The sequence below is a fragment of the Leopardus geoffroyi genome, chromosome A2, assembly GCF_018350155.1.
Source record: "Leopardus geoffroyi isolate Oge1 chromosome A2, O.geoffroyi_Oge1_pat1.0, whole genome shotgun sequence".
NCBI classification, from domain to species: domain Eukaryota; kingdom Metazoa; phylum Chordata; class Mammalia; order Carnivora; family Felidae; genus Leopardus; species Leopardus geoffroyi.
Window position 1 is genome coordinate 15,132,397 of NC_059331.1, and position 26,951 is coordinate 15,159,347.

Below are 26,951 nucleotides of genomic sequence, written 5' to 3' on the forward strand. Positions count from 1 at the left end.
TAACATTTATTGATTTTTGAGACAGAGAGAGACAGAGCATGAACGGGGGAGGGGCAGAGAGAGAGGGAGACACAGAATCGGAAGCAGGCTCCAGGCTCTGAGCGAGCCATCAGCCCAGAGCCTGACGCGGGGCTCGAACTCACGGACCGCGAGATCGTGACCTGAGCTGAAGTCGGACGCTCAACCGACTGAGCCACCCGGGCGCCCCCAGTCCATCGGTTTTATACATGCATAATATACACGTATGTCTACGTGCACGTGCAGGCTCTATGGGCAATTCTGGAAATTGCCAGAATTACTATTGCCAGACCTTCCTTTAGGAAGGTCTACTGTTGCAGCAATAGATATCAATATTCCAGCCCTGCCCTAAGAAAGTATTCATTAGGGCCCATCCTATGTATGTATGCATGTATGTATATAGAGTGTGTGCATATATTATACACATATATGCATAGCTTTTACGTGTTTTTATTTATTTTGAGAGAGACATAGACGGTGTGAGTGGAGGAGGGGCAGAGAGGGAGGGAGACAGAGGGTCCCAAGCAGGCTCCGTGCTGTCATCGCGGAGCCTGACGCGGGGCTCAAACTCACGAAATTGTGACATCATGACCTAAGCCGAAATCAAGGGCTGGACACTTAACTGAAGGTTTAGTCTCAGGTCTGCCTCCACAATCATGTAGTTGTGATTGAAGGCAAAATGCTGAACCTCTTTGACCCTTAGTTTCCATCTTGGGAAAAAGCAGGGAGAGAGAGGGAAAGAGCATGTGTGTGTGTGTGTGTGTGTTTGTGTGTGTGTGTGTGTGTGTGTGTGTATGTTGCCAGGAATCCTTAATGTGACTTCGAGAATTACAAACACCGTGATTATATGAAAATTGACCAAGGTTAGCAGTTACTGGTTTTCTCCTGTTAGATACCCCAGGGCTGAAAAAAGAGGGCCACTCACATACCCCCTTGACTTTGGGGCATAAGAAGATCTGCAGTGACTTGTGAGGCTGATGGGTTTGCATTACATTGAACTTCAACATCTGGATGTGGAGTAGGGGGAGGCCGTCACCCTCACCCCCTTCTCTCGTGGCTGGCCTCGGCAGGAGATAGGCCTGGATCCTCTCCTTCAGATTCCTGTGGAAAAGGGGGTGGGGTCTCATTTCTTTGATATGATAGATACATCTCAAGATTAAAGGAGGCTACATCTTTCGAAGGTTCCCTTCCACTAGCATACAGCAGTTCTCAAACTCGAAAGACATCAGGACCCCTTCGGAGTGCTTGTTAAAACACGGATTGCTGGGCCCCACCCAGAGTTTCTGATTCCGTCGGTCCTGGATGGAGCCCCGATTTAAATCTCTGACAAGTTCTCAGCTGATACTCATGATGCCGGTCCAGAGACCCCACTGTGAGAACTACAGCTCTGGACCAGTACAAGGTATTCACTCAAAAATGGGGAGACAGGAGAGCAAAGGAAAGTAGCTTTTGAAATCTTTTTTTAAAGGCTTTTAAAATGGTTTTTGCGTCAGGCCACTTTAAGGACTTTTCATTTATTCTGCTTCTGAAAACTGGGAAGGATCTGAAACCACTGTCCGGCAGTCACCGAGCTTACCTTAGGGGAAAAAAAAATCTTATTAATGCCAACATAAAGCCTCAGGTTTGCAAACTAGGTTTTGGAATGTGCTCATATGCTAAGGTTTACACATACGAAAAGGTTATCTACCTGCTTCTTGCTTTTTAAAGTGAGTCATTTCCGTGAAGGATAGATACCTGGTTCAGGGGAATGATTGATTTTACCATTTTGGTATTTTACTGGGTGTTTCGCAGATGGTGAGGCAGGGGACAAAAAGGCAAATGACAGAAAACCCTGTGTGCCACCGCGACAAACGTCAATGAGGCTGAGGGGTGGGGTGGGGGTGGGTGTTGGCGGGCAGCTGGGGTAGAAGGTGAAATTGCCCTTAGGGTAAGTAACACGGTTAGTTTCCATCTCCCGCCTCTCCCAGCCAGGCCAGCCAGGCAGCAGGAGCCCCTCTCTGACTTTGGAGAGTCCCTCCCTCACATTTCAGGGCAACATCTTGTAATTCTTGGATTCCTCTTCCTAAATCAAATGAAGAAAAAAGCTACATACGCATCTCTGGAGGAAAATGTCTGTATTAAAAGCCAAAAAAAACCACAGAAGTACAAGAAACGCCCACCAGGCCACGTCACTGGATAGATCGACTTGGAAAAGGTTCATAAAGTTCATTTTCAGCGGTAACAATATGTGGGTGTGAAATCCTTCCCATGCCTCCCCCCTCCCCCACCTTTAAATAAATTAAAAAAAACAAGAAACTTCAAATACTAGGTTTGGATACAAAGAGCTTCTCTTCCTACAGCAATAGCAACTTGATTTTGTTTTGTTTTGTTTTTTTACTAAAACTTTCATTTAAAACAGTTATTAAATATATAAAACAAATACACAGGATTTGGTCATCTTCTGCCATGAATATAGGGCACGTGGGTGCGGGGAGGGAGGGCAGGGGATGCAACCGAGGGGAAAGGGCCCCATTTCCCTCCTCCGTCTTCCGAGCTGCGCGGCTCCCACCTTGCAGCTGCCCCCTCGGAACCAGAAGCGCCGCCCGCGTCCCGCTGGGCCACCCCGCTGGGCCCCCTCCGGCGGCCCCCTCCCCGGAAGAAGAACTAACGGTCACGACAGCACGAAGCACACCGGCCGAGCCTCCCGGCGGGAAAGGCACCCGAGAGCGCGGACACAGGGCGGGCGCGGGGAGGAGCGGGGCGGGTCACTTGGCCGCCGCCCCCGAGGTGACGGCCGCGGCGGCGGCGGCGGCGGCGGCCGCGGCGGCCGCGGCGGCGGCGGTGGTCCCCGCGGGCACGGCGGCGGGGGCGGCGGCGGCCGCGGCGGAGGCGCTGGCGGTGGTCCGGCGCTGCTCCATGCCGTTGGGCAGGAAGCCGGCGATGATGGGCACCGGCCAGATGAGGGCGGCCACGCTCCACACGACGATGACCAGGGTCATGAAGCAGGCCACCAGCGTGGACTCGATGGGCTTGCGGTTCAGCCGCCAGCCCGGCTCGCCCTGCAGCTCCTCCAGGCTGAAGTCCAGGCAGCAGAAGTGCAGCGGCTCGCCCTGCAGCCACAGCGGCCCGGGGGGCTCGGCCGCGGGGTAGGCGGGCAGCGCGGTGGGCGCCCCGGCGGCGGCGGCGGCGGCGGTGGCGGCGGCGGCGGCGGGCCGGAGGCGGCCGGGGCGGCGGCCGCGCACCCAGCCGCAGCCCACGCACAGGCGCAGGTCCTGCTGCGCGCCGCCGGCCGCCAGCCCCAGGTGCTCGATGAGCAGCGGCGGCCCGACGCGGTGGAAGGCGGCGGCGAAGAAGGCGCGGCCGTGCGCGTTGGTGGAGAAGAGCAGCAGGTCGCACTGGAAGCCCCGCGGGCGGCCCCAGCGCACGAGCAGCGAGCTCAGCATCTGCCGCTGCACGCTGATGTTGCACGGCGCCGCCGCCGCCGCCTCCTCCGGGCCCGGGCGCTCGGGGGGCCCGGGCGCCGCGGAGGCCAGCAGCCGCGGGGCGGCGGGCTCGCCCGCGGACGACGCGTTGACGGAGGCGTTGGGGGGCGCCCCACCGAGGCCCGGCGCGTCCGCGGCCCCGCCGCGGGCGGGCGGCAGCGGGCAGGCGGCGGCCAGCAGCGCGGCGAGCGGGAGCAGCATGGCCTGCGGCGGGCGCCTACGCGCGCGGGGCGGGCGGCGGCTGCATGGCGCACGGACGACTGGCCGGCGAGCGGACGGCGGGACCGCGGGAGCTGGCGGCCGGGCGGAGTGGGGGCGCGCCCGGCACCCGGCAGCCCGCGGGGGCGGCGCGGAGGAGGCGGCGGAGGCGGCGACGGCGGCGGCGGCGGCGGCTCGCTCGGCACGGGGATCCCTCCCCGGCCCGGCTGCGTCTGGGGTTCCCCGCCGCCCCCGACGCGGGGGCCCTCGGACGGCCGGGCTGCTCTGCAGGGCCCGGCGCTCGCCCGGAGCAGGATTCCCCGGCTCGGCTCCGCCTCCCGCGCGCCCCGCCCCGCCCCGCCCTCCGCCCGCCCGGCTGCGAGACTCGGGGGAGGGCGGGGTTCCACGCGCCGGGCCGGGCGGGACGCGCGCGGGGTGTCGGCCTGGGACCCTGCCGCCTGCGCGCGGCCCGGCCCGGGGCGGAGCGGAGGGTTGCGGGAGCCGCGCGGGACGGGGGTGGGGGGTGGGGGGTGGGGAAGGGGGCGGGGACGGTTAGCCCGGCCGCGGGGCTGGGAGCTTGCCCACGCGTGCGACTCCGGGCGGAGGAGGCGCCGTGGGACAACTGCGTCCTCGCTGGGAGACCATCCCCTGGTCACGCCGAGGGCTGAGCCTGCGAGTGCTCACCTGGACCCCTCTTGTTTTACAGAAGGGGAAACTGAGGCCGAGAGACACGCCCCCCCCCTCCTCTTCATCCCCTCCTCCCCTCACCTCCCAGGCCACCCCACAAGCCAGGAACAGGACTCCGGGCCACTAGGCTTTCTGCCTTTCCACGATGTCTCTTAAAATCAATCTCAAATCTGCAGAGTTTCTTTTTTAATACGCCTCGGACACGTTAGACCCACTTGGTATTCTCAAGGCAGGCAGAACCCGGAGGAAAACGCCAGGAACTCCATAGAGTTTTGGGTGGGGATGGGCTGGCGGCAATGTGAGCCTCGCAGCCTTGCGGCTCCGAGGGAGGGGTCCCGAAGGGGTGTTTCACTCCCAGGAAGCCGCTGCTCCCGAGCAGGGCCCCCACCTGGCCGGCAGAGGAGCATTTGTACAATCCGTGTCAAGGGACAGTTCATCCCTTTTAGGATAGACAGTAGGTTGGGAGAGGCCTGTCAAGAATAAGGAGCCACAACCAGTTATATTTTAAGAACACTTTCCTAGTTAATTTGGCCTCTTACACTTGGCGGGAAAATCACTGATGCCCTCTAAGAGAATGACCTATGGTTTAAAGCCATCGTGCTCCCTGAGCACGAGCTATTTCTGAGGCTGGAAGCCGTGGAGGGACCCACCGGCAGGAAGCAGTCAGCAAAGTGGGCCTCACTGAGGTGAGTTTCCTGAACGGAACTATATTGCTAGGCGTCATGGCTGATGACATTTCTGGAAGCTGTGCATTATTTCTAACAACGAGTAAAAGCAGGTTGAGAAAGATGTAAAAACAGCCTCAAAATATCTGAACCTACCTGGCCTCTTTCCAGCTGGGCAAGTCATTATTCTGACGTGGCCTTGGTTTCCCCATCTGAACAGTGAGGTCGGTGGTACCTGCCCAGCAGGGATGCTAGGATAAATGCACCCAACCCAGTGTCCATCTATCTGTCCACAGAAGTGCTTCTGTGTCCAGTGGTGGCTGCTGTGATGTCCTTACTATTAGTCCTGCCAGAACTGGCTGTCTGGAAGGGTCCTTGGTTTCTATAGAAATGATACATTTCCCCGAGGGACTAGGACTCCCCTTTTGTTTAAGCCCTCATCACTTTTCTGCTGGGAAGTGATGCTCCCAGAGAGAATGATGTGCATTTTCATGCTTCTATTAAAAATTACTCTTCCTTTAAAAGCCTTGCATGTCAGGAACTCTTTTGGCTGCCTTTGGGGGACTGAGCAAGGGAGGCCTGGGAACAGCCCCAGAACGTCAGGTGATGTGAGGGCTGAGAGAGGCCCAGTCTTCAAGGGGTGCGTTCTAAGCTTGGCCACTGTGTACAAGAGTGGGTGACGCTCTCTAGGGTTTCGGCCAGAGGTGGGGGCTCCCTGGTTTTGTCTGTGCAGCAGAGAAGGCAGCAGCAGAGGGAGAAGACAAAGATCTGCTTGGGGGCAGCGGGGAGGGCAAGCAGTTTGCTGCAAAGTCCTATCACCGTAGCCCCGTGTTCTGGCCACCGGCCTCCTGGCCTCGTTTCCAGCACATTGCACAGAGGTCCGACACTCACCCTCACTCAGAGGGACTGAAACTCTAGATTGATCTGCCTTCTTTTTGGACAGTGGGAATTGGGGAAGAAAAGGTAAACAGTGAAGTTAGTTTCTGTCCTGTTGACTGCTGTGTTACCAGTGATGAGAAGAGGACCTAAGAGGGTAGGCAGAGGCTCAGAATTAGTGCCATGTCACCTTGCGGAGGTTGGGTTCCAAAGTCTGTACGTGAGTTAGAGGATCTGGTGCAAATCTCTTTTATTTTGAGAAAAATTGTCATTTGAGTTTCTTTTTGTCAGATGCGTGTTTTATAAACGTATGCGAATATGTTATAACCTGCCTACAATATGGCGGATAGTCTGTGCTTATATTCATGGCTTGTATTCCGTGCCACACTCTTTCTTGTATTTGAAATTAGCTCAAATTGATTTGTTCTTGATTTCTGTGAGGATTCCATCTTTGGATATTTATGTTTTCTAAGGGGGTGAAAATTATTTTGGAAACCAAGTCCAAAGTGCTGTCTTATACACACAGTGATTTCCTTCCTCCAGTCCTTCAGTTCAAGTTCACAACATCCTGCTATGATCATTATATATAATATATATATATACACATATATATTGTATATAATGTATATGTATATACATTATATATAATGTTTTTTATTCTTTTTTTTTTAATTTTTTTTAATGTTTATTTTTGAGACAGAGAGAGTATGAATGGGGGAGGGGCAGAGAGAGAGGGAGACACAGAATCGGAAGCAGGCTCCAGGCTCTGAGCCATCAGCCCAGAGCCCGACGCGGGGCTCGAACTCACGAACCGTGAGATCGTGACCTGAGCTGAAGTCGGACGCTCAACCGACTGAGCCACCCAGGCGCCCCTAATGTTTTTTATTCTTGAGAGAGAGAGACAGAGTGTGAGCAGGGGAGGGGCAGAGAGAGAGGGAGACAGAATTTGAAGCAGGCTTCAAGCTCTGAGCCATCAGCACAGAGCCTGATGTGGGGCTCGAACTCACGGCTGAAGGCGGACTCTTAACTGACTGAGCCACCCAGGCACCCCTGTGCGTATTTTTTTTTTTACTTAACAGAGGAATACATTGTTTGGCTTACACACCTAATTCATGATCAGCTATATAGTATTTATATATGAGATAATATGACTTTGTACCATTTGTGATAATATGGGTATGTAACATATATAAACAATAATATGACTTTGTGGCATTAAATAAGGGAAAATGTCATCTGTATGTTTTGTTGCCTTTACAGAATAATAAAAGAGTTACATATTTAAAAACATTAAAAACATATAACATATTGTATCATATGTTATAAACATATTTAGTATATTGCATTACAACTGCATTATATAAAGGTTGGGAATCAGCAGAGGAAACAATGAGAACCCCAGCTACCTGGTCTCTACTTTTCTGTATGTGCATAATTCTCCTCCTCCTCCTTCTCCTCCCCCTCCTCCTCCTCCTCCTCCTCCTTCTAAGTGTTTATTTATTTTGAGAGAGAGAAAGAGAGACAGAGCACAAGTAGGGGAGGGGCAGAGAGAGAGGGAGACACAGAATCCAAAGCAGGATCCAGGCCCTGAGCTGTCAGCACAGAGACCCATGCAGGGCTTGAACCCATAACCACGAGATCATGACCTGAGCCAAAGTCGGATGCTTAACTGACTGAGCCATGAGCCACCCAGGTGCCCCATAGTTATTCTTTTCTGCGTCTTGCATATTCCCTAAAACGTGCAACAATTACTTCTGAAAAAAAAAAAAAAAAAAAAGAGAGAGAGAATTATAGGCGTGCCTGAATGGCTCAGTGGGTTAAGTGTCTGACTCTTGATTTCGGCTCAGGTCATGATCTCTGGGTTCATGGGATTGCGCCCCGTGTTGGACTCTGCACTGTTATCGAGGATCCTGCCTGGGATTCTCTCTCTCCTTCTTTCTGCCCATCCCCTGTGCGTGCATGGTCTCTCTCTCTCTCTAAGCAAATAAACATTTAATTTTTTTTTTTAACGTTTATTTATTTTTGAGACAGAGAGAGAGCATGAACAGGGGAGGGGCAGAGAGAGAGGGAGACACAGAATCTGAAACAGGCTCCAGGCTCTGAGCTGTCAGCACAGAGCCCAACGCGAGGCTCGAACTCACGTACTGTGAGATCATGACCTGAGCCGAAGTCGGACGCTTAACCGACCGAGCCGCCCAGGCGCCCCATAAGCAAATAAACATTTAAGAAAAGAGAGAGAATTGTATTAAAGCCTCACCCCCTTTTGCAACTGTTACCGTTTTGCTCTCTTCCTTCAGCCTGGCAGGGACCCCGAGGGCCAGCCAGGGACATAGGGTGCGTAACACCCCGTTGCTGACGGAGTGAGCTGGTGGGTTAAGAGCGCTGCCTGAGCTATAGGCAGAGACCTGCTCATATGCCGTGTGGTTCCCGGCCTGCTCTCCAATCCATCTCCTACCCCTTTCCGTGCCCCTCACCGGCTCTGTTCCAGGCGCACTGGCTTCCTTGCTGTTCCTGGGACGTGCAAACTCAAGGTCTTTGCCCCTGCTCTTCCCTCTGCCTGGGCGGCTGTTCTTTGTGACACTGACTTTGCCGGCTCCCTGTTTCCCTCGGCTCTCTGCTGCGATGGTTCCTCGGCGAGGCCCTTCTCGACGGCTCCTGTAAAACAGCACCATTGCCACTGTCCCCGTCACCACTTCCTGTGTACTGTTCCCCGTCTTCCTAGTACTCACTGCCAGCTGACATACTCTTCTCGGTTTAACGTCTCTTTATTGGAATGTCTACCCCCACCCCCACCCCCCGCCCCAAAAGCAGGGCTGTCTCTGTTTTGTTCGGGGGAACAGTAAGAGGTTCGGTGATAGTTGGTGAATGAGTGAATTCCAAAGGCTGCCCGTCCAGCAGGTGGGATGTGGGTGGCGGTCTAGGGCGTTGAGAGGGACAGAGCCACACCGGTTCCCCAGCAACAAGACTGGTGTTTCCCTACCAGCCTGCGGGCGGGAGGCCGCCCACCAGGCCCTGCCCAGGGCTGCCTGTGGAACCGGGCCCCACCGGGGGACCACCCGGCCGGGCAGAGTCTGGCGTGGAGGGCTAAACTGATCTCATGAACCCTGGCCGCCCAGCTGCACCGAGGAGGGGCACGAGCTGGTGCAAGCCAAATTACTAGGAACGTTCCAGATGGGCCCAGACCTTCCTTCTATCGATGTAAGGAAGAAAGGCCAATGAGCCTCCTTCCATCCCCCCAGATCCTGTAATTTATAGAAAACAAACGGAAGACTTTCAGCCATCCTCTGTTTTGTTCATAAAATACCGAGAGCAAGTTTTTCCACACGGACCGTATTGGTAGGAAACAATCACCGAGGACTTCAAAGAAAATAATTAGTAACGCGGCACGGTAATTTCATTCTCTTCGTTTCCTCTGCCCCTCCCCGGTATTAGCTAATTCTTCCTTGTACCGCCTATGAAGTAAGACTCAACAAAAAGATCTCTTTGGGTTATTTGAATTCCTTTTATCCAACGACCTCAGAGTGTTGCAGGTACAGTGATTCGTTAGTCCTCCCCTATTATGCGGGTGGAATTAAGATATTATTCCCACACACTGTAGACTGAGAAATAAGCAAGAACCACAAAAGCGTCGTAAAAATAGGACAGAGAAGAGACAGGCTCAGAAACCAGCGGCTCAGCCACATCAGAGTCACTGGGGAAGGCCTCGCTACTTTGTTGGTGTGTGTCCGGGCGGGGGGGGGGGCACTCAGCGAGTGGTGAGTGGAGGATATTTTCCATGCCTGCCTCCCTGAGAAATCCCATTCCTCGGATGGGAAACTCGAGGACTGGTCACAGGAGCAGCTGAAGAGCGGGCCTCTGTCGCGGGCCCCCTGGGGGAGCCCCAGAAGCCCCCCCCCCCACCCCCTGGTGTTCGCTGATAAGATCCTGACCATCCTGTGCCCTCTGCTTCCGTGCAGCTCCGTCATCTTTCTGGGCACCTGAGCCAGACCTTCAGGGTGTGGGCATTTATTCTTCCTGATCTCTGTGGTCGGAAGGGAGATTTATGTCCGCATAGCCCAGGCAGCAATTATAGCCCGCACAATTCATTTGGCAATTAATCATAGGCGGCCCCGGGACACGGCTGCCGTAGCCCGCTTCAGGCTGTTGGTTGGACTTAACTCTGTCTCGTGCATTTGTTGTTTGCTTGTGGGCACCCTCCGTGCATGGTGGGCAGGGCCACTGCTGGTATCTCTTTTCTATCCAGGGACCTGAGCATCATTCTGGGTTTCTGGGGAGATTCCAGCAAAGACTTTTTGAGGAAAGAAGGAGCCTCTGCTGTTATAAAAAGATGAAGAGTCTAAGAGCCACCGGGAGGAGGAAAACAGTGCCCAAGTAGTACGTGTATAGAAAGATTCCAAGGGGAAAGATGTACCTGCTGAGTGAGCACCTCTTCTGGGCTTGGCCTCGCATTGGCACCTTCACCAGATGACAATTGTCCCTTAACAGACACTTGTTGAGTGCCAGGCACCGTGTCAAGTGCTTGAAATGCATCCTCACCACAGTCCCCCGAGGAAGACATTGCCATGGCCATTTTCCAGATGAGGTAAACTGAGGCTCCAAGGGATTAAGTCACTTGGACAGAGTCACACAGTGGTGGAACAAGATTCAAACTTTGACCGTCTCGTTCTTTTTTTTTTTTTTTTTTTTTAAGTAAACTCTGCACCCAACGTGGGGCTTGAACTTGGGGCTTGACCCCAAGATCAAGTGTCACAGGCTCTACCCACTGAGCCAGCCAGGCACCCCTCGTTCATCATCACAGCCCTGCTCCATGGCCTCTGCCGTCACCAGCGACCTCGGGAGTTGGAGGGCATCGTTGTGTTTTACTGATGGAGAAGCAGGTGCAGGGTGGCTGGACCGCTGGCAAAGGCTGGCCCATCTACATCTCTTCAGCCTTCCAAGTGCATCTACCCTGCATTCACTCCTGGCTCATATATCCCACCGACACTGAGGTGCCGGAGGATGTCCCCCCAGTCTGGTGCATCCCTAATGACGAAGCCCTGGATTATGGTTCTCCAAATCCATTACCTCCAGGGTGCCTGGTAGGGAGCAAGGGCTCGGTGAGTGCTGGCCGGGAACCCGGGCTTCGGCGGGGACCACTTAGCTGGGCAGACGTCCAGCCTGGGGCTCCTGAGATTACCTGGGAGCCTTTGGGTTTGACCTCGATGGATTCTTAAATAGTGTATTTATGAATGACTCAGGGACATATTTAAGAGAAAGATGGAAAAGACAAGGGATACGGACTAACCCACACTGAGGGCAACGACGGAGTAGTTTCCGTGAAAACACCCAGTTTCCGGGATCGGTATCTGTCACAGGAACCTAACTGATGCTCTCTCTGTCTCTAGAAAATATTTTTTGGTAATAAAAATAATTTTGCGGGGAGAAGACAATGCTTAAATCAAGTGACATTTTGTGGTTCTCTTATCCATCTTCTAAAAAGTTGGGATGTCATTTAGCCCTGATAGTCGTGAATTCTGAGGGTTTCAGTAGGGAAAGCCTGGGGGACTGAGCTGGGTCATCAGCCACTAGCGGGTGTCATCTGGGATTACGTCGTGCTTCTAAACACCGCCAAACTCTCCCTTCAAGTGGAGTAATTAACATTCCATTTCTAGGGGTAGGGAGGAGCTGGGGGAAGCAAGAGCCCATTTTGAGAGAGCCAGGCACAGTGGAACACATTTATCAGACTTTCTCTGGTGCGGGTTAAATGTGGTCATCGTTGTAGAATGATCAGATCAGGGCCTGCGCAGGGTGGGTGTGCAGCGAGTGTGGTCAGCACTTTTGCTTTGGCTCCTCCTCTGTTGTTACGCTACTGTGAGAATTGTACGCCTGCACCCGTAGGGTCACACTGTGTGTGACGGGGGAGGGTCAGGTCCAGACTGAGAAGAAGCTAAGCTTCTGGCTACGTGGACCGTCCCCGGCAATGAAGCACAGCTGTAATCCAGTGACCACGAGGACAGGAAGGCCTCCTGGAGGCCACCTAGTCCAAAATCTTCATAGATGGGGAAACCGAGGCCCAGAGTGGGGTGCTGGCCTGGCCAAAGATCACACACCGATTGGCCGCAAAACCAGGGCTGGAAGCCAAGCCTTGTGGCCTACTGGGCATCAGGCATGACACCTTTTTCTGGAAGGACAGCCCTCAGCAATGCTTTTAGAGCCGCGCTTTACAAATGAGGGCCCGTTGCAAAGTGAGAGCAGAGAGCCTTTCTAATTTACTTAGAGAAGAAGAGGAAAATGATGGGCTTGATAATTGCTAGAGTCGCACTTCTAACTCTATTTACAGGGTGGAAGATTGATTGCGGGGGCTAAGAACCTCGGCAGGCTCGGCAGGCTTCTGTTCTGATGCAATTAAGCTTTGCTCCTTCCAGCTCTGCCTAGGACCTGGGTCAGGCCCCGCGAGACCTGGGTGTGAGCTGGAAACCCAGTCTGGACCTGCTCCAGCCTTGAGTCCTGAAGAAGTCCGTGGGAATAGGCAAGAACTTGGCGCCCATGGTCCAAGTAAGGCCATCGGGGCCGTTGGGTCATGCTTCCTGGTACCTGGGCTGCTGGCCAGACCCTCACACGGTATCAGAATCCCCCTGCCACTACCTGCTTGAAGTTGGGCGGCTCCAGGACCACCCCGAGCTGGCCGTGCTCTGTCCTCACCACCCAGGCTGGCCCCCTGGGTAGCCGTCGCCATCTTGATTGCGCCTGGGTTTCCTCTGCGCTTTGCACTTTGGCGATGTGGGCTGTGAACCTCTCCACAGAGGACCCCAGTGCTACTCTGGAGCTGGGCCTCTTTCCCCAACCCTGTCCACCCTAGCCAAGCATGGCTCAGCCCATTTGTTTGCTTTTGTTGTTTATGAGAGTGGAAAACTGGAAACCCACCAAATGCCCCCAAATAAGGGATGGTTATGGAAATGCAGAAACGTTGACCACTATGAAAGGGTATGCAGCCATGGCAATTCTTTTTACGAAGAGTCTTCTGCTTAGCATGGCATCGAGACCGCCATGTTGAACTGGGCACCTCTCATGGCGTCCAAGGTGTGTGGAACTCCTGAGCCCTTATGGTTGTTCATAAGGCCTTTACCAACACTTTGTGCAGCTTGTGGGGGAGATCACAGTGCATAGGTCTTGTGAGTCCATGGACAGTCCCTCGATATACTCCCTGGTATGGGGGTCTCACTCTTGGCTTTTCCCATGAGGCGCCAAGCCTTGCTGTCTTCACTCTCCTCCCCTCTAGATGTCCTCAGGGAACCTCAAAAGCCCTTCCCTTCTGTCCTGAAGAGCAACCCAGTTCTTTCCCAGCTCCTCCCTCCCAGTTCATCCTGGGACCCCCCTGACTAGAGCCATACAGGTAACCAGACCCTTCCTCTTTTTTTTTAAAGACTCTTGTTAAAAAATGTTTATTATTTATTTATTTAAAAAAAAATTTTTTTTCCACGTTTTTATTTATTTTTGGGACAGAGAGAGACAGAGCATGAACGGGGGAGGGGCAGAGAGAGAGGGAGACACAGAATCGGAAACAGGCTCCAGGCTCTGAGCCGTCAGCCCAGAGCCCGACGCGGGGCTCGAACTCACGGACCGCGAGATCGTGACCTGGCTGAAGTCGGACGCTTAACCGACTGCGCCACCCAGGCGCCCCTGTTTATTATTTATTTTTGAGAGACAGAGCGTGAGTGGGGGAGGGGCAGAGAGAGAGAGGGAGACACAGAATGCGAAGCAGGCTCCAGGTTCTGAGCTGTCAGCACAGAACCCGCAAATGGTGAGATCATGACCTGAGCTGAAGTCAGATGCCTAACTGACTGAGCCACCCCGGGCACTCCCAGACCCTTCCTCTTAATAAGGTGGTTGAGCCCTGGTTTTTGCCACTGGATCACGTCCCTCAGCTTCCATACCACAACCACAAATGGCTTCCCAGATCTTAACTGTGCCTGAATCTCCTGGAAGGCCCCATCCTAGCATTTCTTGTTCAGTGGGGTGGGGGAGCAAGGAGGGAACCTGACAATCCACATCTCTAACGAGGTCTCAGGTGATTTCCAGATGATGGTGACGTCACCGGTCCGGGACCACACTCAGAAACACTAGACCGTTTCTTCTGAACATGCGGAAGATCCTCCCCGAGAGGAATTTTGGTGAATAGTGTTTCCTCCATCTTGTCATATATTATTATATCATTATTGGAGGTAGAAAACATTACATAAAACGGTTTATGCCTGGGGCGTCTGCTTCCTGGTTTCTCCAGCGGAGCAGAGAAGGGGATCCTAGCCCACCCATCAGCTGGGCTTGCTTAACTAAAGATGGGGGCCTGTGGCTTGCAAAGATGATTTCCAGTAACTGATCAGCGCAACTCCCACGGTTTCTGGACCAGAGAGGGTGGCAGCATCGGGAGCAACACTGGGGGCAGGGTAGAGCCAGCAGGGGCTGGAGAACCAGGGCCCCAGAAGCCAGGTCAAGGATCAGTCAATACCCTGGCAGCTGTAATTGGGTACCACTGTGCCGAGGGCATGTCAGAGATGGCCAAGGGCACAGCTGACCTAGCTGGTCCTGCTGCCAGGGCCCTGGCTCTCTGTTGGGTGAGGAGAGGGGACACATGCAAATATGAAGACCTTAGGCTATGGTAGTGACGGGGGGAGAAGCTTCAGAGGACCTGGTTCGAGTCCCAGCTCTAGCATCCACTGATGAGGCTTTGATCTTGAGTACATGAAGGCACCTTCCTGAGTGCTATGGTGTCTCCTTGGTAAACAAGGGGCCTGTACCAGACGTCCTCTGCTCCGTGAGATTCCCTGGGCAAACGGGTCCTTAGGGCTGGCATTTCGCTTCTCCATTAGACCCGTTTTCTTTTTTCAAGTAGGGACAGAGGGCCAGCTCAGATGTTGCGAGTACTTGGACCAGCCGGGACACCTTGGTTTTTGCAGCCTCCTTGGTCATGAAGGGTGATCAGACTGTGAGAGACCCAACACCCTGTCTTGGCCCCTGGGGTGCTCCTTTCACTCTGACAGGTGGAAGCAGGATGTTGGGGAGCACAGGCGTGGAGAGGGGTGGCATACCCAGAAGTTGGGGGCGCCCTGCCCAGCTGGGCCTCATTCGGCCCCAGCGGCTGCGCGTCGTGGATCTGAAGAAACAGGGACCAAAGCACCAACAGTTCTGGCTCGGCCTCTCTGGACGCAGCCCTGACTGCTTAGCATGGCTGTGGGGGCGCCTGGGGGGCTCCGTCGGTTGAGCGTCTGACTTGGACTCAGGCCATGATCTCACGGTTCGTGAGTTCGAGCCCCGCTTCGGGCTCTCTGCTCTCAGCGTAGAGGCTGCTTTGGATCCTCTGCCCCGCTCATGCTGTCTCTCTCAAAAATAAACACACACTGAAAAATAAAACAAAATGGGTGTGGATTGTGAAAGGAAGGGAGGCTCTTGACTGGGAGGGCACGGAGGGCAATGTGGGAGTATGACTCCTGGAATCAGCCCGGGGACTTGGCTTTGCCTGCTGTGGTATAAGGGGTTTGGGGCCATTCCTGTGGTTGCCCCACATTCTATAATCGGACTGGTCCCAGGACTTAGGTCTCATCTGCCAACAGGCTGGTTGTGCCAACCTCAGGCTGGTCCCCTTCTCTGGCCATATAGGGCCACCCTTGTGACGTTGGGGCAGCCCCAGACTCAGGATTTGTTTCCCTCTCTCCCTTGCTCCGTCTTGCTTCCCGGGGCCTTGGGATTCTCCCGGCCACAGCTAACTGAGCACTCCACACCCCATTGAAATGTCACCACAATAATTACCAGATCATTAACAGGGGATTTTGAAAAGGCACTTCAAAGCATCTTTCCCGGAATTGCTAAGACAGGTGTAAAAGTCTATCTGGGCAGAGAACAGTCAGTTTAAAAGGATGTTGGGGACCAAAGGGCAGGTGTTAATTAAACTGGGCTGAGCAGCCGCAAGGCTAGGTAACTTTGGATCTGAGCACGGTGACAACCAGGCTGTGGGGGCAGGGGGGAGGGGCCTGAAAGTTTTAGACAAAACACAAAACGTACAGACTTTTTCTTCCATCCCTACTTTATTAAGGAATTTGGCCTTAAATCTGAGGTCTTCTTTCGAATGCCTGGTGCCTGCTTTGGCAAGGTTCGTATACAATAAATGTAAATAAACCTGCCTGTGATGCAGCCTTCGTTGTTAATTTTCCTAATTAAAATTAATGAAAATCAAATGCCTAAATGGCTGGGAATACAGTGCACAGATCAGCTCTTCTTACGGTAAAAACCCTATAGGGACACCTGGGTGGCTCAGTCAGCTAAGCATCCGACTTGGGCTCAGGTCTTGATCTCTCGGGTTCGTGAGTTCAAGCCCCACATTGGGCTCTGTGCTGTCAGCATGGAGCCCACTGCAGATCCTCTGCCCCTTCCCTCCTTTTTTAAAAAAAATGTTTTTTTTAAATGTTTATTTATTTTTGAGAAAGAGAGAGAGACAGACTGCAAGCAGGGGAGGAACAGAGAGAGAGGGAGACACAGAATCCGAAGCAGGCTCCGAGCTGTCTCGAACTCACGAACCGTGAGATCTTGACCTGAGCCCAAGTCAGACCCTAACCAACTGAACCACCCAGGCGCCCCTGTCCCCCTCTGTCTTTATCCCTCTCCCTCTCTCACTTGCATGCTCTCTCTCGCTCTCTCAAAGAGAAATAAACATTAAAAAAAAAAAAAAAAAAACAACCAAACCCTAAAGGAAGGAAGAGAACAAATGTTTGTGTCTCACACGGGCGGGCTCTTAGGAATACCCACCTTAGCCACCCACTTTACTGAAAGCTTAACACGAGCTCCTGCCTCATGACAAGCTTGAAGATTGTTCGGGTGGATATAGGACCCTTCCTTCCCCGGGAACTTTGTTATCAGAGACCCTTGCCCACTTCCCACCGATCTGTAATCTGTACCGCAGTGGCCTCAAGGGCAGGACTTCATGGTCTGAGTCAGCGAGCTTCGTTTCTGGCTGCCCATCTGAATCCTACTCACGCTGACGTTGGAACTCGCCCAAGACATATGGAACCAGAATCTCTGGGGCTCCATATTTTTAAGCGGCTCTCAAGGTAATTGTTGCACAACCTTTAAAGTCCCGGTGTTTGGGAACTTCAGGAGTCAAAAGTACTTTCCGTGAATTTTTTTTTTTTCTTTTTTGTATAGTCAAAGCTACTTCCCAGCGCAGCCACCTCAAACCGTTGCCTTTGGGTCTTCAGCAACACGAGCTCCTTGAGAGGGCTGGTTTGCGAGGCGTTATTTCCTAGACACCAGACAGAAAAATGTAAGCCAAGCACGGGAACGTCTGGGCTCGTGGTGACCATCTTCGGCGTCACGCGAGAGCGTCTGTCTGGCACCTCGTAGGCTGGGGAAACAGGCGTGAAGCAGCCAGCGCTTCTGGGGGTTTCGTATCTGGAGTGTAGCAAATGCTACCTAGGACATCGTGCTATCCGGGTGCGACTGGCTAAGGGGCGATTGTGTCCGTTTGTCCACAAGACCACTCGTGCTGTGTGGTCCTAAGTGTGCTGGTCGACCACACGCCCACCCCAGATTCTCTGCCTGACTCCTGGACCTTTGGCTACAACCACAGTGGGAAAGGGAGGTACTGGGTGGCCCCGGAAGGGATGAATGAATGAAAGGGTAGAGCTAGGGAGGAGAGTGTCACCAGCTACATGAGAATCAACAGCTTGGAGACCTTCTATAACTCCCAGATCACCCTGGGCCCGCCACCCCTCCCCCCCCAAATCCTTCAATGTGCTGTCATCAGTTTGTCATTTTGGATTTTATTAAAGTCACCTGGAAAACCTGGTCTTTTACCTGAGGCAAGCTGACGTCTCTGACGCGTCTCTGGGCGTTCTGGGGGCACTCGATTTTCCTGCCTGCCTGTGGCCCCGATTCCTGTTGGATACCCAGGTCTCTGTTCTGTGCTATTGTTCTTCCTGTAGGATGTCACCCCACCTCGTTTAGTCACCCGATCTCTTCTCACTCCGAAGTCCTGTCTTGGGCCCAAGGCTTGGGTGGAGCTGACTCCCAGACCCAGTTCAGCAGAGGCCAGAGACATGGAAAGCATGCCACTGCCTTCAGCCTGGTTGGGATCCTTTATACACACGCTGCTCCCCGTGCTATAAAAGCAAAGCATGCATCCTTTTCCTGGCCCTTTGCCTCTCATCTAGCATCTTCTCACCCCCCAGCGGCCTCTGATGCCCCACTTGCCAGGGGCACCGCTGCCGGCCTGGGAGGGAGAGTGGAGAGATCATCTGAGAGAGAGGGGACAATTCTCCTGCGAATCAACACGATCTGGCTTCAGCATCAAATTCAAATGGCCAGAGATTAGATTCTGCAGGCATAAGCCAATTACATGCAAATTTTGGCAAATCATATGCAAACAACACACGTTGACTCTGCCCGGATTGCATCTGCTTAGAGCCGGCAAGTAGGGCTTGTTGGTGAAGTGCCTTCAAGATGCGGGGCCACAGGAGCCGGAGAGGAGAATGGTGAATTCTTCAACTCCACCTGCCTGCCGGGAAATCTTATGTGTGTCATCTGCTCAACTAACACTTCTGGAGTGGCTGCTGTGTGCCTGGCATGGTGATGGAGACAGTGAGATCAACGAGGAGCAGTGCACCCCTACCCCCAGAACTTCTAGATAAGCCAGGACACAAATAAGGACGCTGAGGGGGTTTGCAATGGAAAGGCAAAGCTTTGGAAAGGCAATGATGGTGACGTGGACAGGATGCTTGGGGAGGACACAGAGCTGGCTGGCTTATCAGCCCGGGGGCATCAGAAAGCCTCCCGGAAGCAGTGATGTCCGAGCGGAGATTTGATGGATGAATAGGAGATACTGAGGGAACCAGGGGATTGCAACAGGCCACCCACAGCAGTGGGCGGATGATGTGGCACCGGACGGGGTGGGGGTGGGGGGTGTCGCGCATGAGGTGGGGTTGGGGAGCGAAGGGAGGAGGCTGGTGAGATTCGGGAGCTGGATCATCAAGGGTGTCAGCACTGAGAAGGTGGAGGTCTAGCCTGAAAAGTGAGGGTTGAAGCAGGAGAAAAATGAGAAAAAGAGATGTTTCAAGAAGCTGTCAGACTGCAGTGTGGGGTGTGGACTGCAGCCAGACCAGATGGGGCACAGAGGCCGGGTGCGAGAGCTCAGACTGAGCCGTGGTTGGGAGACACAAGGAGATGGAAATAATCAGGTACATTATATAGGGGTCCAAAGTGGTAGGATTCTGTGACCAGTCCGTTGTGGAGGGTGGGGGTAGGGGAGCGAGCCTGTATGAGTAGCAGGTCCGGGGCTTGGGTGATGGACCCAGACCGTGGGGGAAGACAATTCTGTCTCGGATATGCCCTGTGTGAGGAGCTGTAGGGGACTCCAGAGACCATATCCAAGATGCAGGATGCCTCTCGCCATCTTGGGTCAGGCTTTCCAGAAGCAAGTGTTTCATCTGAGTGTAAGTCATTGCATCACAGAAGAGCTCCCAGGAGCAACTGTAGAGGCTCGGGGAAGGGTATGGGAGGGGACAAGGACTAACGGGACACCAGCCACACCCACGCGACAACTGCTTTGCCTCCACCAATCCCACGACCTATTTCCATTCCCAGTTTGCAGGTGAGAAAGCATAGATGCCGAGAGGGACACCTGGCCAGGGCCACGGTGCTCATTTATTAGCCAAGGAACTCGGATTACCAGGCCCTTCTGACCCCAAACGCCCCTCCCTGGACATCCACAACCACTGCCCCAGGCCTTCTAAAGGAGGCGCCACCCCAGCAAAATGCCGCCACTGTCTTGGAAAATTTGCCGGGGCGAAGTCAGGGGGAGTATTTTAGGCTTGTTAGGGGGCCACTTAATTTCCTTTGGCAAGAAGGTGAAAAGAGCCTGAACCCAGACTGTGCAGGACAGACTGTCCTGGCCTCCAAGCTACCCAGTCAGCGGGAGAGAGGGCCGGGTTCTGGCAGTTCCCGTTGCTAGTGGTTCCTGAAAGGGTAATTTTGCAAACAATGCTGAGAAGCTGATTGTGGCAATAAATTACCATGCTAAAAGGAATTATTTTTATCGCAGTGTTCTGGGGCCCTGAAGAACGCAGCAAACCAAGATAGGTTGAGTAGAATATTCTGTTGGTGTGGGCCTAGAGTGGAGGCACAGATGTGGGAGTGTGTGCGTGTCTGTGCGTGTGTGCGTACGTGTGCGTGTTCACATTCCTGCCTGCTTCCTAGCTTGAAATGCGTTAGGCACACACCTGTTCAACTTGTAAAGTTTTGACGAAAGCGAACATACCCAGGGGCGCCCGGCTGGCTCAGTCGGTGAAGCGTCCAACTTCGGCTCAGGTCATGATCTCACGGCTTATGAGTTCGAGCCCTGCGTCGGGCTCTGCACTGACAGCTCGGAGCCTGCTTGGGATTCTCTTGCTCCCTCTCTCTCTCTGCCCCTCCCCCCTCCAAAATAAGTAAATACAAATAAATTCAAAGCGAACATACTCAGAGCTGAGCAGGCCCATGCAAGGTGAAGACACGCAGGTGAAGACAAGAGAATGTGACCAGGTCCCCCGAGAGGGCCCTTCTGCCTCCTTCCCATCACTGCTCAGCTGGAGTAGCCTTCTCCAGACCTGTAACAGCATAGATCCGCTTTGCCTTGTTTTTGTGCCTGATAGAAAGGAATCCCACAGGTACATTCTGAAAGGAAGATGATAATCTTGAGTCCTGTAAAGCAAAGGATAGGCTTACTGTCGGGGATGCTTGTAATTTAGGGAAATCTTTCAGTGAAGTCTTTTGTGATTGGATTAATTGTCCTTGGCCCTTAGCCTTGTGCATGCTAAGGTTTCTTAATGCTGTAGGGTCCTGGAAAATGGCCCATGTTACAGACAGAGCATTAGGAAGGAATCACTACCTAGGTTTTGATGAAACAGGACCATCTTGCCTTTCCTTTGGTCTTAGATTACAGGTTCTCCACCCTGGCTGCACATTGGGACCACCTGGAGAGCTTTAAAAAATATTGACGCTGGAGTCCCACCCCAGAGGTTCTGATGGTTCCGTTGAGATCATTTTGGCCTTTTCTGCCCTCAGAGTGGTGCGACAGAAAAAATTATTCTGACACTTGTTGAAGATGGTAAGGCAGACTTTATTCAGAGGGAGCAGTGCCAGGGGCTCTGGCAGTCGGGGAGAGAGAGACTGGGCTCCACTCCGAATACAACCAGGAGAGGTGGGGACTTACAGCCGAGGAGCAAGCTGGAGGGGGTCGGTGGGTGGAAAAATACTAAAAGTGTAGGGTAATTCCTGGCTACACTGGCCTAATATGATCCTTGCTGAAGGCAGGTCAGGACGATCAGCTAACCCCTTATCAGACCAGGAATTTGCTCAAGGATCAAGGGCGGTCAGGAGTTGAGGATGGGGGAGAGTCTGGCTAAAAGGACTTGATTGCATTCTTGCTAAAATTGGGTCATGCAATGATGGGCACAAGAAGTCCAAAGTCAAGGTCTTGTTAGGAAGCGGATTCACAGGAGCCTGACTAAAATTTGGTCAAGGGTTATGATCTTAGTCGTGGGTTATGGATCTGGGTAGAGAAGGTCCTGGCTGACTCCACGTAGGAAACACATGATGCATTTGCTACAAGATGTTGAGTTAAGCCCAGACCCAGGGCAGAGGTCACTTCTCTAATCTCCTCCGGAGACATCCCAGGCCCCTCTTGACCAATATTGCTGTGATGGCAGGGGGTGGGGGTGAGGAGGGGAAGGAGGGCAAACAGGTGGCCTGGGGAAAGTTGCTTAGTATCTCTGACCCTCTTTTTGGATCTATAAAATGGGAGATAATATTAATAATACCAAACCCACCAGTTTCCTGGGAGCAGTAAACAACATAAGGCAGTTAAGCCATTTAACATCGCAATGGGCACATGGCGATGGGTCAATGAAATGTCATCATTGTTAAAAATGAAAAACAAAAAGCAATCCAACCAAGTACATTTGATGAGCCAACTGGCTTTATTAAATGAGTCATGAACGGGGCAGCAACCCATCTAGCAAGTAGAGGGGAGCTCCAGGAGAGGAAAATCTTTCTAAGGCAGAGAGAAACCATTAAAAAAAACCACAACAACACAGGATGCATTGTTTTGGCAAGGTTGACCTCCTAAGGGAGTAGGGGTCTCTCAGACGATTGCCTGCAAGAAATTCCAGGGTGTCTGGTAAAGGGTTGCATTCCTGAGGGCACGGAAACTGCAGTTAGGCTAGGTAGTAAATCTTGGTTTAGTGACACTGGGCTTTAACTTAAGTGGGTCCATCATGGCCCCATGGTTTTCTCTTTAACATCATCTTCAACACCATGATTGAAAGCTGCCATGGAAAGAGTATATGTGACTTTCACAAGCGTCAGTCAAAATGCGCCCATCTGAGCTTGGCCAGAGAAAAACAGTGACATCATCTAATATTCTATGGGCCAGCTGGGCCTCTCTTTTCTGGAAACTAGTCCGGGACCTTCAGAGGCCACAACCATGAAGATGAACCGCTGGGACCGATTGTCTGGAAGGTGCAACCACCCCCTGCAAGCGAGGGCTAGGCCGGCTTTAAAACATGGAGTGAGACAAGAGACGCGTCCGATGGCTCATTCTGGCCTGCGTGAGGCTTGCAAACTGGAGGCAGAGAAATGTTTCTCAAGAAAAATTAGTAATTCCCTTCTGAGAACACTGGAAAAGGTAATGGATTCAAGCCAGAACCCAGAATTTTGTGAAATCTCAAGAAGAAGAAAAACTTTCCAACGGCTGAAAATTGAAATAGCCACAGCCTCCAAGGCTCTATATTCTTGGATTTCAATGAAATCAGGGCAAGGTGGACCCAAGGTGGAGACAGTTTAATAGGGAGCTCGAGGTCACCTACTCACATTCCATTCCGGTGACACAAAGGGGACATTTAAATCCAACCAAAAGGCAGGCTTTGGGCCAATGTCCAATCTTAGGGGGGTGACGTCCCCAGAGGGTCTCCTCTGGGCCTGTCATTGTTCATTCTCTAGCTTTTACGTTCTACAGAGCTTTAAGAGAATAGTTAATCCTTTCTTTTGCTATTTACAAGTACCCTGTTTGTGATATCCTGGGCAATATTATTTCCATTTATTAGACGTGTTGTAGAAGATATATTCATTTTTACCTTCTTTTTTATTTTTTTTATTTTTAGAGAGAGAAGGTGAGCAGGGGAGAGGGGCAGAAGGGGAGAGAGAAAAAGAGAGAGAGGGAGAGAATCTTTTTTTTTTTTATATTTTAAAAAATCTTTATTTTTGACAGAGACAGAGACAGAGCATGAATGGGGGAGGGTCAGAGTGAGGGAGACACAGAATCTGAAACAGGCTCCAGGCTCCAAGCTGTCAGCACAGAGCCTGACACGGGGCTCGAACTCACGGACCTCGAGATCATGACCTGAGATGAAGTTGGATGCTTAACCAACTGAGCCACCCAGGCGCCCCCTACCTTCTTCCTTTTTTTTTTTTTTTTTTTTTTTAATGAAATTTATTGTCAAATTGGTTTCCATACAACACTCAGTGCTCATCCCGACAGGTGCCCTCCTCAATGCCCATCGCCCACTTTCCCCTCCCTCCCACCCCCATCAACCCTCAGTTTATTCTCAGTTTTTAAGAGTCTCTTATGGTTTGGCTCCCTCCCTCTCTAACTTTGTTTTTTTTTTTCCCTTCCCCTCCCCCATGGTCTTCTGTTAAGTTTCTCAGGATCCACATAAAAGTGAAAACATATGGTATCTGTCTTTCTCTGTATGACTTATTTCACTTAGCATAACACTCTCCAGTTCCATCCACGTTGCTACATGAAGATACCGTCTTCCCTTTCAACACAACTTTATTTTTTTCTTAGTATCTACCTCTGCCTCACGTGACTCTGAAGAAGATGATCCTGTCTCCAGCTTCCAGGATAGATCCTCATTTGATAACCTGCATCCTTCCCAATGAGTGCTTAGTTAAAGACACATGACCCCCTTTGGCCATTGGGAAGCGAGAGGAAGTTTGCTGGGTGTCTCCAGGAAAGTTGTCTTTGCTCCTAAGAAAGTGTCAGACAATGGCGAGTTACGGTCCCTGCCCTGTAGCAGACAGAGCCGTCCTGTCCTCGCCGAAACCAAGCATGAGCTCACCTGGACAGATGCTGAGGTCCTGCCTGTCTCTCTGGTTTCCGTCCCTCTGTCATCTTTGCTGAGAGATGCCGTACCGTGCTCCAGCCCCACTGAAATATTCTGGTTTCCAGCTGCTCTAACCCAGCTGGAATTGACCCGCCTTTGCTTTGGACATCACGGGGGCATCTGCGTGCTTATCCCCAAGGTGCCTCATTGCACAGTGATTTTACACATCTGTTGTAGCACGTGCTTTCGTCTGCAAGAATTGTGACTTAAATAATGAAGGAATTTGTTGCCCTGCTTAATGAGACGCTTCATGGTTGGCAACTCCAGGGTCAGTTCAACCATTCCGTCCTGCATCAAGGACCCTGACCCTTTCTTCCCTTGTGTGTTCCTTACCATGCTTTGCATATTGAGCACGTTTCTTCCCATTGTCAAAAATGGCTGTCATCGCCCCCAGACGCTGTGTCCTCGCACAGTGAGGTACAGAAACAGGAGAAGAAAGGGGACAGAAATCCTCACACCTTTCTCTCTCAGTGTTCAGAGAAGACAATCTCTTCTCACTCAAAGCTACCCAAGAATTTGCCTAAGGCCACAGAGCTGGTGATATAGTGGGGCAGGGATTTAAATGTGATCCTAGACTGCCCAGGAGAAGTATAATACAAGCCACATATGCAGTTTTAATGTTTTAGTCGCTGCAGTTAAAAAGGAAAAAGCAGGTGAAGTTAGTATATTTTATTTAACCCAATGTATCCAAAGATTATCTCAACATGCCATCAATCTACGGATTAATTTTTTTTTTTTTTTTTTAAGATTTTGTATTTTTAAGCAGTCTCTGCATCGAACGTGGGGCTTGAACCTACAACCCCGAGATCAAGAACCAGGCGCCCCTCAGTCTATGAATTACTAATGAGGTCTTTTACATTCTTTAATACTAAGTCTTTGAAAGCCAAGGTGACCTTTATACTTACAGCACGTCTCAATTCAATCACTATGATTTCCTTGGAAATACTTCATCTGCATTTATATTTCGTAAAATTTACATTGAAAAACCTAGATATAGATACCGAGGTTGTTCCAAATAGACCGAAAGTTTCCCGGTAGCAGAATCAAACAGCAGTTTTCACATTTATGATTAAATGGATCAAGTTCAGTAAAATTCAAAACCCAGTTCCTTAATCACACTAGCCACGATTCAAGCACATACGTATGGGCAGCACATTTCTAGAGCCCGTATACTTAAGCTCATGTTTATCAAATTCCCTGCGCCCTCGTACATGGCAATGTGTTAGTGGGCGTCCACTTATATTTAGGGGTGCTCAAGTTCTGTCACTAGAAGACTGGAGACCTGCCTTGTAGTTGTTGCTCTGTTTCTAATTAGCTGTGTGACCTCAGGTGAGTCCCTGTACTTCTCTGGGCTTCTATTAGCTCCCTTGTTAATGAGGGACTCTGATCTTAAGCATCTCTTCAGCTCTCAAATGATGCATTGTTTCTCTCTTCTAGCAGGGAAGGAATGGGGACGTTCTGAAAGCCGTGGGCGCCGAGGCTTACACGCATTGTCTGCAACGAAATATATGGAAATTGGTGTGGCCGGTCTCTGACATCTGCTGAAATGCTGTGGGCAGGCAGGACTCACACAGCAGCTCCTCCTCTCATCCAGGACTGAGAGTCCGCTAATTGTGTCTTTCTCCAGAATGCCCGGGATAAAAAACACTGACGCATTGTCTGGGCTCCAAATTCCAGGAAATATTGCTAGTTTGTTCCTTTTTATCCACCACCTTTTAAGGAAGAAAAATCCTATACGTGGACAGAACCCCCTGCATCGGTTTGTGCCATGGCTCTGAGTCACTGGGGTTCCTGGACCAGGCTCTGTCCTTTTATATATGAAAGAAGGCGCTTCCAGACTCACCTCCTGTTAGCCTGTTTATACTGTGTGCTCCTGGCTTGTTATCAGCAAGGGGCTTGAAGTGTATCAGATGGCACGAAACCCCGATTATCTTTTAACCCCAGAGCTACAAAAGGATGGTCAGGGGATTCAGGTCAAACCAAAGAGCAGCTATTGAAGCTTGAGGCTCCGCGCTCCACGTAATAATTGGATTTAACCCGGCACTTGCCTTTTGAATGGGGGATGTGGAGCTGTCAGTGGGATAAAACTTTAGGGCTCCGTGGGAAGCATCCCAGCTCTCAAAAACAATTCCCTTGGACTGGTGACTTTTTACTACTATTGGCTCATTTCTGGGGGGCCCGTAATGTGGACGTGTTGGAAATAGCCTCCCCGCCCACAAATGAGGGAGCCTAGCCTCAAGTTTGGGTAATAAACTGAGTGGGAGAAGAGGGCAGGAGGGGCCGGCAGGAACCCAGAGGGCCCTAGAGGGAGATGCTACAGGCGGTCAGCCGTTTTACGTTAAGCTAATGCCACACACGGGAGTTTATTCGGACCGGAAAATACGTAAACATCCTGTCTCAGGTTATGCTCTGCTTACGGGAGACAGGAGTGCGGGGTTCAGTTCCCTCCTTGCCTTAATGGGATGGATATGGGAAGGGACGGCTCATTTTTTCGTTCATCTTTCATCCATGTTAATTGTGGCAGATCACTTTCAAAGATGGACAGCACCAGTTGCCGCTGAGGGGTTCTGAAATCTCAACGTGTGGGAAAGGGGGCGATCCCCACACCCACAAGCAATTCCCCCGCACCCGCGAGGGGTCCCACAGTTCAAGTCTGGTCTGACACTATGTAGGCAGAGATTCCACAGGTGAGGGTTTGGTCCTCCCAGGCTGCCTCCACTGCAGGTGCCGACAGAAAGTCCAGGTTGGAGTTTCCCACGGCCCCTTCCTCGCTCGACTTGGGTTAATTTGCTAGGGCAGCTCACAGAACTCAGGAGACCCGTCTGCTCACTAAATTACTGCCTTAGTATAAAGGGCATTAAAGGATACGAATCAACAGG

General features: G+C 52.0%; 1 protein-coding gene and 1 long non-coding RNA gene across 2 annotated transcripts; one reads left to right on the forward strand and one right to left on the reverse strand.

Annotated features, from left to right (window-relative positions):
- Positions 1–2,117: 2,117 nt before the first annotated feature.
- Positions 2,118–4,018, reverse strand: TMEM158 (transmembrane protein 158). The gene has a single exon (XM_045492602.1). The coding sequence runs from the start codon at positions 3,678–3,680 to the stop codon at positions 2,763–2,765; it is 918 nt and encodes a 305-aa protein (XP_045348558.1). The 5' UTR covers positions 3,681–4,018; the 3' UTR covers positions 2,118–2,762.
- A 7,959-nt stretch (positions 4,019–11,977) lies between these two features.
- Positions 11,978–17,709, forward strand: LOC123605557. Its single transcript, XR_006715807.1, has 3 exons — positions 11,978–12,964; positions 16,836–16,983; positions 17,078–17,709. It is a non-coding gene; the product is annotated as an uncharacterized LOC123605557 (long non-coding RNA).
- Positions 17,710–26,951: the final 9,242 nt, after the last annotated feature.